General features: G+C 35.8%; 2 protein-coding genes and 1 long non-coding RNA gene across 9 annotated transcripts; all 3 read left to right on the top strand.

Annotated features, from left to right (window-relative positions):
• Positions 1 to 1,380: 1,380 nt before the first annotated feature.
• On the top strand, positions 1,381 to 2,794 carry LOC5502512 (glutathione gamma-glutamylcysteinyltransferase 2). Its single transcript, XM_001623646.3, has 2 exons — positions 1,381 to 1,641; positions 1,716 to 2,794. The coding sequence occupies exon 2, from the start codon at positions 1,729 to 1,731 to the stop codon at positions 2,461 to 2,463; it is 735 nt and encodes a 244-aa protein (XP_001623696.2). The 5' UTR covers positions 1,381 to 1,641; positions 1,716 to 1,728; the 3' UTR covers positions 2,464 to 2,794.
• A 65-nt stretch (positions 2,795 to 2,859) lies between these two features.
• Positions 2,860 to 13,885, top strand: LOC116609938. The gene is made up of 2 exons (XR_004293206.2): positions 2,860 to 3,623; positions 13,392 to 13,885. It is a non-coding gene; the product is annotated as an uncharacterized LOC116609938 (long non-coding RNA).
• Positions 3,638 to 13,157, top strand: LOC116607708. Of its 7 annotated transcripts, none has more exons than XM_048729998.1 (4): positions 3,638 to 3,928; positions 11,349 to 11,380; positions 11,492 to 11,526; positions 11,607 to 13,157. In XM_048729998.1, exon 4 carries the CDS (start codon positions 11,652 to 11,654, stop codon positions 12,633 to 12,635), a length of 984 nt encoding a protein of 327 aa, XP_048585955.1. In that variant the 5' UTR covers positions 3,638 to 3,928; positions 11,349 to 11,380; positions 11,492 to 11,526; positions 11,607 to 11,651; the 3' UTR covers positions 12,636 to 13,157. The 7 variants fall into 7 exon arrangements, 5 of the variants coding, with proteins under 5 accessions (XP_048585955.1, XP_048585958.1, XP_048585956.1 ...); XR_007312193.1 differs by lacking the exon at positions 3,638 to 3,928 and adding an exon at positions 3,935 to 4,283 and having other exon boundaries at positions 4,493 to 11,380; positions 11,607 to 11,848; XM_048730001.1 differs by lacking the exon at positions 11,349 to 11,380.
• Positions 13,886 to 13,927: the final 42 nt, after the last annotated feature.

Here is a 13,927-nt window from a genome sequence, read left to right as displayed (position 1 = left end):
TCTCTAAACTTAATGTTTCTTTCTACCTTTGCTAGTTTATATAGAACCAAATATTCAATTTCGATAAGAAAATCCGATACGTCTTGACAGCTCGACGGCTGAGCGACAACTGAAGGTGTCGCTGCCCTGGGCACGCTCCTTTTATAGCGCAGTTTCGCGTTAAAAAATCACATTGATCGTGTTAAAAAAAAAAAAAAAAACTAGAAGACAAACATCCAATCACTGAAAATCATCCATCTGTTAATAAACAGCCAAAGATTAGAAAGAAATCTTTAGATTGCGCGAACGATCTCGCCTTCGGAATATCGATCTTTAAAATCAGAGGAACAATCTCGACTTCGGGAAAACGATCTTGTCTTCGGAATATCGATCTTTAAAGTCAGAAACGATCTCGACTTCGGGAAAACGATCTTTTCTTCCGAATATTGATCTTTAAAGTCAGAGGGACGATCTTGCCTTCGTGAAAACGATTTTGTCTTCAAATTATCAATCGGCTGATTTGATCTCGGGTTCGGGTCCTACTCGATGATAAACCTTTTTTAAATACCCAGAAGAACCCTCATGTCTTCGGGAGAAAGATGTTAAATGTAAAAGCTTTCTGCGTAATCTCCAGAACAATTCTTTCGTTCATAGTAGGAACTCTTTTTCGCTAGTGTAGTTTTTTCCTGGTATTCTCACGAATCTTTGAATTGTTACCATTCTATTGGAAGACGGACTATGTGATCGATCTAAAAATAGCCATTAAATGAGGCCACTAAACAGGTAAAACGGGAATTGGATTTAAGATACCAGTATCAGTGAAGCAGGATTTGGAGTATGTAAACAGTTTGAATTTGGATTTAAACCTCCTATTGCCTATAACAGTTTTATGCTTCATTTACCAAATGAAAAAAAACGCAGTAGATTTCTCAAATCAGCCGATGTAATAGAGCGAGACCTCTGAATGATGGACATTAAGAAGGAAAGTATGATCATGTTTTGGCAATATCGTGACGTCTATAGCTATTGTTGAGTGGCCAAACACAAAGGAGCCATTCGAGAGGTGGTCACTAAAAACTATATCGCGCGTGTAATTTCAATCTAATATGCGATTGAAACTATCGGAAAGCTGTTGGCTATTAGAAGTCATGTCAAAAATATATGTTTGATTGAGGGACATCGTATTTTCCGTGAGCCGTATACAGCGCAAATGCATGCAAATGAAGATTAAACAATGGACTTGATTCATTTGTTAGGAGACTAACAAATCGATATAGCTTACGTTTGAATTTTTACTCCACAATTATGTACGCTCTCTAATGTCATCACCAAGTAACGATTCATTTTATACAAAGCATCCATTTATTATAAATTCAGCTAAGTGTTTTCATTAAAAACATAGCGCAATTGTCAGTAAGTTAAAACTATACCGTTTCACGAAGTTAGGCTTTTATGTACTCTATACTTCCAATCAGAGATTGTAGGAGTTTACGCGATTCCTGCGTTGAAAAAAACGTGCCCGATATCTGTTCTAAATGGGGCGTGTAACTACGTCATCGCACTTCCCATTTCTTAATATACATTACGGAACCTCTGAACTGTCAAATCTCTGTACGTTTTGCAACTCTAAGCTTCCTTCAAGTCTGTCATCAACAAAGTTGGGTAAGTTTTATTCTTAAGTCTGATATATTATTTAGTCTGATACATTCAGCTGATATTTTCTGTCTGATAAATAGGTGTGTGAGCTTAATGGATACCTTTTACTGTTTTAAACTCCCGGAAAAGCTAGTGGATTATCGATCAAAAGAATCATACCATCGGCTCACACGAAGTCTGGCTCATGAAAATGCTGCGCCTTTTCTTTCGTTATCATCCTGCTACAAAACCCAGTCCGAGCTTACCTATTGCGGACTGTCAACTCTCGCTGTCACGCTCAATGCGTTGTGCATAGACCCACAGAGAATATGGAAAACTCCATGGCGCTGGTACACGGAAGACCTGCTCGACAATTGCAGGCCTTTAGAAGTTGTCAAGAAGGCTGGCATCACGATGGAAGAGTTCGCATGTCTTGCCAAGTGCAACGGCGCAGTGTGTAGTATAACTAGAACTGAAGACACCGAGCAAAGTTTTCAGCTTTTTCGTGACACCGTGATAAGTGTCTGTACTGGGAGGCGAGGCTTGTGTGACGACCCTTTGCACGCGTTGGAGCTGATGGTGGTACTGTTCCACCGCGCCACCTTGACACAGCATGGCGAGGGGCATTATAGCCCTGTGGCCGCGTACGATGAAGAGTCCGACTCAGTTCTAATTCTAGACGTTGCTCGATACAAGTACCCGCCGTTTTGGACTCCAGTTAGAATGCTTTTCAATGCAATGTTGCCGAAAGACCCGGTAACCATGAAGAGCAGGGGCTATTTTGTGCTTAAGGCGAAAAAAGGAGGAAAATTAGGACATTATTGCTCTTGTAACCGAAAAATTGCTTAACACTAAAGCCGCGGGTCGCCAATTGCATTTTTAAAAGATTTTTTTACTTATATTAAACACTTACAATGTTAGGCTTTGTTTGAATACGGTCAACAAATAAGCACGAAGAAAAATAACATATACCATTTTGTTTTTTAATGGCAAAAATGACGTCGCAGAAAAAAAAAATATCCTGGAATCAAGTCCAGAATCTGAACTTATCACTGGAAAAATCTACTCATTTTCATAGTATGTAGAAAAGGTGTAAATATGATTTTCCATACTATGTAAATCAATTTACAAAGTTTTTACAATTTTCGAATTGAGCAAATAAATGAGAAATAGGACCATAGGCTTTATAAAACAATATATTCATGTGTACATTTCAGGGCCGGGGAGGGGGGGGGGGGGGGGGGTGGGTTGCCTTGCTTTACCTGTATAAATCCATTGCTTGATAAGACTATATTATACTCTCTGTCAAACCCAGATACCCCCTCCCTCCCTACTTGAACCACCATCACTCTAACCCCTTATTCTCCCCACTTTTGGGGACACTCCGCCGACCGTGGATTTCCTGGGTTTCGTGCGTAAGACTAACTGGGTTAAGGAGAAGGGGGTATCCTGCGGTAATGGATACCACAGGGAGACCGTGTCTCCAAGAAATGCTAGCATGTCTTACAAAAGTGGGTCTTTTTATTGAAAGATGTCTAGTGTTCCCATATATTTGCTACACTATGCGTACAGATAGGCATGTTATGAATTTATGTCTTAGACATAAATACAGGGCCTACGTATTTCTAATGCCCATCAACTCTCCTTTGCACCGTATCTACTTCGGGTAGTGATGTGTACTTCCGCGTAAAAGAAATCGCGTGCTACGAGGAGGAAAACTAGAAGGTTTATCCCCTTTTTTATTTATTCATTCATCCATCCATCCATTTATTTATTCATCCATCCATTCATTCATTCATACATTCATTCATTTCTGCAGTGTTTGAGACATACTTTGGGATTTTAAATACATGTCAAGTAAACAATTGACGGCTTGAAGCGTCGATACACCACAGGCGGCCCAAATGCCGCCAAAAGGGTCACGTGTTGTTGTTGTTGAGTGTGTGTGAATGAGAATGGCGAAGAGTCACCAAGGAATGTGTGTCGCCAAGAATGAAGGCTCAAGAGTCGTAAGTTTATTTCCCGTTAGATTTTTGTGACGAAAGGCCTTATGGGGCCTCTCGTCACTATGCCATCGGTTTGAGTGAGTGAAAGAAAGAGTTGTAAACAATAGAATTTCACTTGAAGCAGGCGTTCCTAGCGGTCATTCATCGAACACGTGATCGTCGTCGTAGATGTCGCTGGCGAAGAGGGATCGGATTGATTTCGGATTACGACGTTGTTTTGAATTATAGTCCACGAGCAGAAAATGATTGGAGTCAAACATGTGCTTTCTCTTCGCACTTCTCGTTTGATTTCACGAGCTCTTGTGAAGGTGAGTTGATTTAATACTTCTTTTACAATGTATTCTATCCCTTTTGTGTTTAGTACTAGGCACAACCTTTTATGCATTTGTCATGTTGGTATTTCTAAAGAATATTTCAGATTTTGGGGTGCTTTATGTGGTTTGTTTGCCAACAAAAGCTCGATTGCATCGCTTGCCTTATTACACAAGACCAGTCCTTATGGCCGTATGGTGTCCTTCAATTCCCTTCGGGGAACCAATAAACCCAGAAATGGGGCTCAAAATCTCCTTCGGGAGAGCATAGAATTCCTTCGGGAAGCAAACAAACCCAGAAATGGGGCTCAAAATGTGCTTCGGCACACTGAATATTCCCTTCGGGGAACTAGTAATCACAGCAATGTGATCTTAACTGTGCTTCGGCACACTGAAAATTTCCTTCGGGAAACTAATAATCACAGCAATGTGACTGAAAGGCACTATAATGGCAAATATTGTGGAAACCAATTTGTGAACAAAAGTATTTTCGGGATACCTGTGTACATGTTGCTGTATTTGTCGGATAAAACAGGGCAAACAAATCACATGTTTAGCACTGTATATAATGATCGAAGTAATCTTGTTGACGAATTCACCTCAAAAACTAGTAATAACAGTATAACAAATGCATTTGAGAAAACTATGCCTAGTATTGAAAACAAACATGATAATAATAAACATACATCTTGTCCATCTATCAAGATCTCCAAGTGTATAGAAAATCATAGACATTCTCGAATATGTTCAAAGCAACTAAATCACAAATGTAGAGATAGAGAACCATCTAGAATATCCCTAAAAAAAGTTATGAGATTGCTCAGATATAGAAAGTTAAGAAAAAGACACAAAAAGATGATTATTAAGGGCACACCTGTTTCATCTGTTTTTTACAGAATTGCTACAAACTATAACTATTGGAAATTGAAATACATTAACAGACTTAATAGTTTCTATAGTTCCTTTTTTAGAGCAACTTGTAAAACATCAGTGAGGTATAATGGATGTAAACAAACTCTTTTATTGTCTGGGGACATTGAATTGAATCCTGGTCCTGTAACTGATAATAATAATATTGAAGATATATGTTTATATAGTAATGGTGACTTTACGTTAAGATACCGAATGCTTCGACATGGTTTAACACCACTAGATGTTGGTGGAGGAGGTGATTGCTTTTTCAAATCAGTATCACATCAGCTATATGGTAATTCAAATAAACATGCAGAAATTAGAGCTTTAGGAGTGAGATATTTAAAGGACAATCCTGAACGATTTATTGAAAGTATCATAGATTCATCTTGGTCACAGTGTTTAACTAATGTGTCTCTACAAGGAACATGGGCCAATCATATTATAATACAGGCTGTTGCTGATGCAATGAGTTTAAAGATTCATATTATAGAATCAGATTCAAATATTAGGGAAGTCACATTAGTTGAGCCAGCAAATACAATAATAAATAATATTAGAACAATATACATAGGACATATTGGTCAAGTGCACTACGTATCAACATGTTCTGTTTCACATCAACAAAGTTCGAACAATATTGACAGGGAAAATACAATTTCGAGTCGTCCAGAAAAAAGAAAGCAAGCAAGTACAAGCAAAAGTTCTAATTCAAATGAAACAAAAAAGCAAGACAGGGCTACCTACATTAGGCAATACATGAAGGAATACAGGCAATCCAAACAAAATAATACTTCACCAGAAAAAAAATCAAAGAGAAATGAATACCAAAGAAATTATAGAGAAATGAATGCATCACCAGAAAAGAAATTAAAGTGTAATGAATACCTAAGAAAATATAGAGAAATTAATTCATCACCAGAAAAGAAATTAAAGTGTAATGAATACCTAAGAAAATATAGAGAAATGAATGCATCACCAGAAAAAAAATCAAAGAGAAATGAATACCAAAGAAAAAATAGAGAAATGAATGCATCACCGGAAAAGAAATCAAAGCGTAATGAATACCAAAGAAAATATAGAGCTAACTCATCCATTGAATTTGCAATAAAGCGGTTCCAAGAAATAGTAAACCAAGGCCCTCTGTATATTTGTATATGTTGTGATCAACTATGGTATAAACATAGTGTGAGTAGTACTACTAAGCTGAGACAATCAAATCCTGATGTTGTGAAATATCTATTAAATAAGATAAGTGTTGGTAACAAAGAATGGGTTTGTAGAACATGCTCTAATTATTTGCAAAAAAATAAAGTCCCACCATGTGCTGTAGCGAATGGTATGGCATTTCCAGATAAACCAGATTTCTTTGATCTCAATGAACTAGAATGTAGATTATTAGCTCCAAGAATTGCATTTCAAAAATTAATGCAGGCACCTAGGGGGAGACAGCTTAAGATACATGGAAATATTGTTAATGTACCTGCTGATGTAACTAATACAGTTAATATATTACCACGATTGCAAAATCAAACTGCTACAATTAAAGTTAATTTAAAGCGGATGCTGAAATATAAGAGTTCTGCACTGTCACTAAATGTAAGACCATATAAAGTACTTCAAGCAGCAAATTGGCTTATAACACATAGTAGTTTATATAGAGATGAAGGTATAGTACTGAATAATGACTGGATCAATCAATACAACAGAGCTGATAATGATGAAATTAATGAGAAGGTACAGTCAGATACAATAGATGAAACTGATGACAATGATATTGATTCTGAAGGGCTAGACCAAAATGAATAACATGAAGATGAAGCAGAAACAATTGCTGGTGTTACTGATACTATGTTTACAGCAACTGACTTTTTAGAAGATAATGAAAGGCAAAACATATTAAATATTGCTCCAGGTGAAGGGAATAGACCATTAAGTGTTTTTAGAGACAAATATTGTGAAGAGTTAGCATACCCTGGAATATTTCTTGGACAACCACGAATTGACAATAAACAAAGATTAGTCGATATTAACTATAGTGATATATGTAAATCAGAGTTGAGACGGTCTGACAGACGAGCTGCAGTGTGCATTGAAAATATATTTTACAAAACAAAAAAGTTGCAAATGAAAATTCTCTTAGGAAAATCACATATAGCTCTGAGAAAATGTAAGGGAAACAACAAAAATATTACTGCTGGACAACTTAAACAGCAAGGATCAATAGACAGATTGATTCGTCATGATGATGGATACAAATTTTTAAATGCATTGAGAGGTTCACCTCCATACTTTGAAAAAGCTAAAAAAGATCTGTTTGCAATGATTAGGCAGTTAGGTCCTGTTACACTATTTTGTAGTTTCTCATCAGCTGAAACACAATGGATGCACCTACTTAGAATACTTGGTCAGCTTGTAGACAATAAGGAATACACTGATGAACAAATAGACAATTTTAATTGGGATGACAGGTGTCGCTTAATTCAGAGTGACCCTGTGACATGTGCAAGACACTTTGATTATCAAGTTAATCAATTTTTAACAAACTTCTTGTTCAGTTCTGCTCAACCTTTAGGTAAAATATCTGACTGGTTTTACCGTGTAGAATATCAGCAAAGAGGGTCTCCTCATATACATATGCTGATGTGGCTTGAAGATGCACCACAATTTCAAATAGATAGTGATGAAGATGTCACATCATTTATTGATAAGATAATAACTTGCCAAAAGCCAGTAGACAATGCTGATTTACTAGTCTTGGTTAATAGACAGGTACATAGACATTCGCATACATGCCGTAAAAATACAAGCAGCAAATGTAGATTTAACTATCCACAGCCACCAATGAAGCAAACTATGATAATATATCCTCTAGATGAGGATACACCCGAAAAGGAAATAAAAATATATAGAGATAATTGGAAGGCAATTCAAGTGTATCTAGATGAAAGCAAAGAAGGTGAAGATATTACATTTGACCAGTTACTCGTGAACCTTAATATCACTAAACAAAACTATTTACTTGCTGTAAGTTCATCGATTAACACACCTACTGTGTTTCTGAAAAGAAATCCCAATGAATTACGCATAAATAATTACAACCCTGATTGTCTCTCTGCATGGAGAGCTAACATGGATATACAGTTTGTCTTAGATGTCTATGCATGTGCTGTGTACATAGTGAATTATATATCAAAAGGCCAGAAAGGCATGAGTGAACTTTTAAGAGAGGCATGTACTGAAGCTAGGCAAGGTAATAAAACAATAAATCAACAAGTAAGGGATATTGGAAGTAAGTTCCTCAATAATGTTGAGATAAGTGCACAAGAAGCAGTGTACATTGTGTTACAGCTTCCAATGAGAAAATCATCTAGACAGATAATATTTATAAATACATCACCACCTAATGAAAGAGTTGACCTATTAAAACCAATGGATAATATTAATGAAATGGATGATGACTCTGAAGAAATCTATACCGTCCAGTGGTTTACTCAAAAGATATTCAAAGCGCCCTCTAAAACTAGAAAATATCACACTTGCAGACTGGGCAGCATGGTATGATTGTGCTGGAAAGCCTTATTTAAAACAAACTAATCAAGTTGATGTTGATGGTCTTCCGTTAGAGAATTTTGTTGATGATAATCTAAATGATGATGATGATACAGAAGCTCAGAAAACACCACGTAGCAAAACTAAAAAACGAGCAAAGGCTAGGATAATTAGAAGTGTGTGGTTTAATAAGGAAGCTGAGCCGGAAAAACATTATCGTGAACTTCTAATGCTATTTACTCCATGGCGAAATGAAGAAACTGATATTCTTGGTACATTTTCATCTTATGAAGAACGCTATATGTTACTTGCCAATGTCATCAATGAACAAATGAAACAATATGCAGTTTGCAATGAGGACTTTAATGAAATACAAAACAAGACATGAATAGATTAGAGGATAGATTTGATGAGATAGCACCTTGTACTCAAAATCTTGAACAACAAGACCGAGCTGAAGGTGATCAAGACTTACATCCTGACTTCACTGGAAACTATAATCTATCAGATGATTTAGGAATACCATCAGTTGATAATACTGAAACACTTATTATGAATGAACTGCCAGATGATGAATATAGATGTATGGTACAGACGTTGAATAAAGAGCAAAAAGAATTTTTCTATCATGTACTACATTTAATAAAAACTTCTGGTGAGGCATTTTACTGCTTTCTAAGTGGTGGTGCAGGTGTGGGTAAATCACATGTCACTAAAGCCTTATACCAAGCTGCTTTGAAATATTATAACACCAGACCTGGCGTTAATTTTGCTGAAACAAAAATACTTATGTTAGCACCCACAGGGAAAGCAGCATATAATATAAAGGGCAATACCATTCATAGTGCTTTAGCAGTACCAGCCTGTCAGTCATTAAAGAACTATAAGAAACTTGATTCAAGTAGGCTTAATACATTAAGATGTCAAATAGGTGGACTTAAGTTGATATTTGTAGATGAAATATCTATGGTTGGTAATACTATGTTTAATGTCCAATTCAATAATAGACTTAAAGACATCAAAGGCAGCTCGCTACCATTTGGCGGTGTTAGTATTGTTGCTATAGGAGATTTGTTTCAATTACAACCTGTAATGGATGGTTATATATTTAAAGACATGGATAATGATGAATATGGTGTTCTTGCACCTAATGTATGGCAAGAACTTTTCAAAATGTTTGAACTTAAAGAAATCATGCGACAGAGGGAAAGCAAAGACTTTGCTGAATTATTGAATAGATTAAGAGAGGGAAATCATACTAAAGAGGATATAATCAAATTAAAGGAAAGAATTCTTAACCACACTAGTGCTCAGTATCCCAAAGATGCACCTCATTTATTTATTCAAAATGCTAAAGTCAATGACTTCAACTATAAAGCTCATAATGCTCTTCAGGGTCCAAAATACTCTATTAAAGCACATGCCACTGTCATTGGAACAGATTCGGAAGAACTTAGAGACAAAATATTAAAGCAAATACCTAAAGATCCTAGAAAAACAAAACAACTGCATTCTGTTTTGCATTTGGCAATTGGTGAAAGAACAGAGATATCACTAAACACTAGAAATGATGATGGTATGACCAATGGTGCTGGTAGTGTCATAAAATTTATGCAAATACATAAAACAGACAAACCATCAGGTATTATATGGGTACAGTTTGGTCATGCTGATGTTGGTCAAAAAACCAGGCATGATAATAGACAGCTATATGTCAATGATATTGAACCAACATGCACACCAATCAAACCTATTAGCACTCAATTTGCTGTAGGTAGAACAAGATCTGTACACGTGATGAGAAAACAATTTCCACTTAGACCTGCTGCTGCTAAAACAATACATAGATCACAGGGTGATACTGAAAGTAGAATTGTAGTAAATTTTGAAACCAAAAGAGCCATTCCTCATATACATTATGTAGGATTAAGTAGAGTAACAACTATAGATGGTCTATATATAACTGACTTATGTGAAAGCAAAATAGCTGTTAATACTGACGTCCAAACTGAAATGCATCGATTGAGAACTGAAGGAAAACTGTCACTTTCTGTTAGTCCCATATATGAAGCACCTCAAGCTAGTATTAAAATCTGTTTTCTCAATGCAAGATCATTGCACAAGCATATAGATGACATACGTCATGACTTAAATTACTCAAGCACTGATGTAAATATTTTTTTCAGAAACAAGATTTTTTCAGCATGAAAATGATGATTCATATCTATTAGATGATAAAAACTATACATTGTTCAGAAATGATGGTACACCAAGACAAAATGTAAGGCCATATGGAGGTACAGCAGTGTATAGCCGTCTTGACTATTACCCAGGATATCCATTTTGTAGTAATATACATGGTGTAGAAATAACTATTTTGAGGTTTATGATCATACCTCATATTACAATAGTGGGAGTATACAGCTCACCAACAGTATCAATAACAGAATTATGTAATGCTATGAAAGAGACACTAGACTCTCTACCAACACAAATTAACATTTTTATTGGTGATTTCAATGTGAACTGGTTCAGTGAATCACGCCGTGCATCACTTTATAACTTTTTTATAACACAAAATTGTTATAGACAGCTAGTTTCATGTAGTACAACAGACAGTAAAACCTGTATTGACCACATCTACACTAATTTACCTGAAGTGCAAACAAGCTTTCAGATTTTGGAGACATATTTTTCTGATCATAAAGCCATTTGTGTATTGATAAACAGCTTCATTAACTAAAGGCAAAAATTGATAATGGAGTCTATAAATACAGTGCAAACAATTTACATTACACACTAGTTTATTTAACATTAGCACATACTGATTATGTTCTTATGAGACTACCGGTATTCTGAATAATTAGGTACTTATTATAAATATTATGTATTAGAAACACAGTTAAATACACTCAATAGTGCAATTGTTTAGATACACTTTATTTCATTACAGAATACCAACATGAGCACTCCTACAACAAACCCGTAAGTACTTGTATCTTAATTTCATTTCTATTTTTCGTTTCCATCTTATCTTAGGTAATATCTTTGTACTCTTTGCTAATATTATTACATAACATCTCCTTTTAATTGCAGACAACAACAACTCAACAAAGCTGACGACTCACCAGGTAAGATATATATTTCTTTGTTGTGTAAAGCATAATAAACAATGTGTTTGCAATGACTAAAATAAGTTCTATTCTTTCAGATGTTCAACTAGAGGGTTTTGTTCATAGCCTAAGTCCTGTTAAGCATGCGAAAAAAAAAAAACAGAAAACCATACTTTGACTGTCTTGTCCAAACTGGAGAAGCTGAAAAGGTCCGTGCCGTGTGCTATGACCCACAGCTAAGAAAAAATCTCCTTGAACCATACCAAAATAAATCACCAATAAAAATCACAGCCACCAAAAGAATGGCTAGCACCAGTACCTCTGAAGAGTTCAGAATGACGAAAAAATCAAAGATAACATCAGCAGCGCCAGAATTCTCATATAACTCCCAAGTTGTCTCATCTATTGTGACGGTGCAAGAAGCGTTATCAGCGCCAGAATACAAGGCAGTTGACATTGTTGCTAAGGTGGTAACAAAGAATCACGAAAATCAATTGATCATTAAACAAGGTCAACAGCTAAAGAAATCAGACTGTATCATTGGTGATGAGCATAGCACAATAAAACTCACTCTCTGGGAAGACCTCATTGACAGTGTAGAATGTGGAAAAACGTACACATTTAAGAATGTTAGAATCAGAGTATTTGATGACGTTAAATATCTATCTACAAATACTTCAACATCAATTGAACCAGCTGATCGACAAATCCATGACATAAACTTAACATCTGAGCAATTTGCTGAAAATATTATCGAGGGACGGTTTATCGGTGCCAATGTGAAAGCAGCAAACTCTTGTGTTGTATGCAACACCACGCTAAATCAAGATGATAGTGAAGATGACATGATAACATGTCCCCTGCCAACTTGCCAAACAACTATGCTCTTTTCAGAATGCCAAACAAAACTGGTTTGCAACTTAACTGTCAAGAAAACTGATGGCAAAATGCAGATGTACACATGCTTTAATGATGGCCTGCAAAGTTTTCTCATCTCCATCAACAAAGGCGACACTAGAATAGATGACTTATCACCTAAAGAACTGAACAAGCTTTTCTTAACTGCTGGAACTAAGCAACTTATTGTGGATAATTCAACCTCTGTCATTCATCAGGTTCTCTTTTAGACCTCAAAACACGTCGAAGGTATAAACACTACAGAAAAACATTTATTTGCATATTTTGAGTTTTTGTTGAACTACAGGCATAATGTCTGATATTCTCTGCTTTTCTTGTATAATACAGAGAAATTCATTCAAAAAAGTTAAATTTAGAGTTCGTTTAGTTGTAAAACTGGAACCAGCATTATTGTTCTTGTTCATATTGTATCTAGATGACTGTGTACAATGGTCTTGCTGATATTCAACTCATATTGATCATATTGTATAAGCCAAAATCTAGTTATTGGTCAACCAAGACCATCCATGATAAATTGTTTCTAATCAACAAACATTTCACAATTATATTACAAAATAGAGTGAAAGTACAGACAAATATTATTTTAAAGGGATTTTATTGAATATATTTTTATATAAGATGTTACTGTTCATATTATAACACTATATCAATATTTTTGAAAAGCCACAAAAATTGTATTCACGTTATATATTTATATTGAAGTGGAAATAAAATGTTTATATTTTGCAAAATTGAACATTTTTATGGTGTTTAGCCACACAACCTAATTTTTCACATCTTTCTGTTTCTTATGCTTACACTGTAAATTCTAACTTCTTCAGAAACAATTCACTATGCTAAGACCTACACTAAAGTCTCTACTCTTTACGTTTCTTATGCATTATACCTTGAGTCACATGCAGTCTTTGACTGCCTATTTTTATATTGAGCTATTGATTGTGATTATGTATTTTGTTTATGTTTAGTTTTAATAATACATGCGAACACGCGCATCACGAAGAATAAAAGCGGCGAAAGGTGCCGAGCTGGATGGCACGTGAACGAGTTGTCGTACTATTAGAAACTCTTGCGGACGTTGATTTAGAGAACTCACACACCACTACATCATTAAAAGACTCTTGAAGACTGAGAATTGGCTGCAGAGTGTATTATTTGGGTGATAATTTAGATAAGAAGCAGCGATTCGAAGAGAGTTTGCGCGAAAATAATTCGAGACATCGGAGAAATAGAGAATTTGCCACGCTTCAATATGCAAATTAGCGAAGCCATTGACAGAGGCCGGCACAGGAAGCCCAGCGCCGAGAGATTGGGAGATTCTGCGAGTGAGGTAGGCTCAAATGTTTCCATCACTAGCTCTTTGTTAGCGAAGAAAGCGGCTGCGAAAAGGGCTGTTGCTCAATTAAAACTAATACAACTACAAAGGAGACAAGAAATGGAAATAAAGGAAAATGAGATGTAACGCTCTCACGAACTCTTTGATGCGCGATGCGGAATAGAACAG

The sequence above is a fragment of the Nematostella vectensis genome, chromosome 7 (assembly GCF_932526225.1).
Source record: "Nematostella vectensis chromosome 7, jaNemVect1.1, whole genome shotgun sequence".
Lineage (NCBI taxonomy): Eukaryota > Metazoa > Cnidaria > Anthozoa > Actiniaria > Edwardsiidae > Nematostella > Nematostella vectensis.
The sequence above is the reverse complement of the archived record's forward strand: the minus strand, read 5'-3'. Positions and strand labels throughout refer to the sequence as shown.

Excerpts from the sequence above, each read along its gene's own strand:
- LOC116607708 (XM_048730001.1), top strand. The coding sequence starts at position 11,652 with ATGCGAAAAAAAAAAAACAGAAAACCATACTTTGACTGTCTTGTCCAA.
- LOC5502512 (XM_001623646.3), top strand. The coding sequence starts at position 1,729 with ATGGATACCTTTTACTGTTTTAAACTCCCGGAAAAGCTAGTGGATTAT.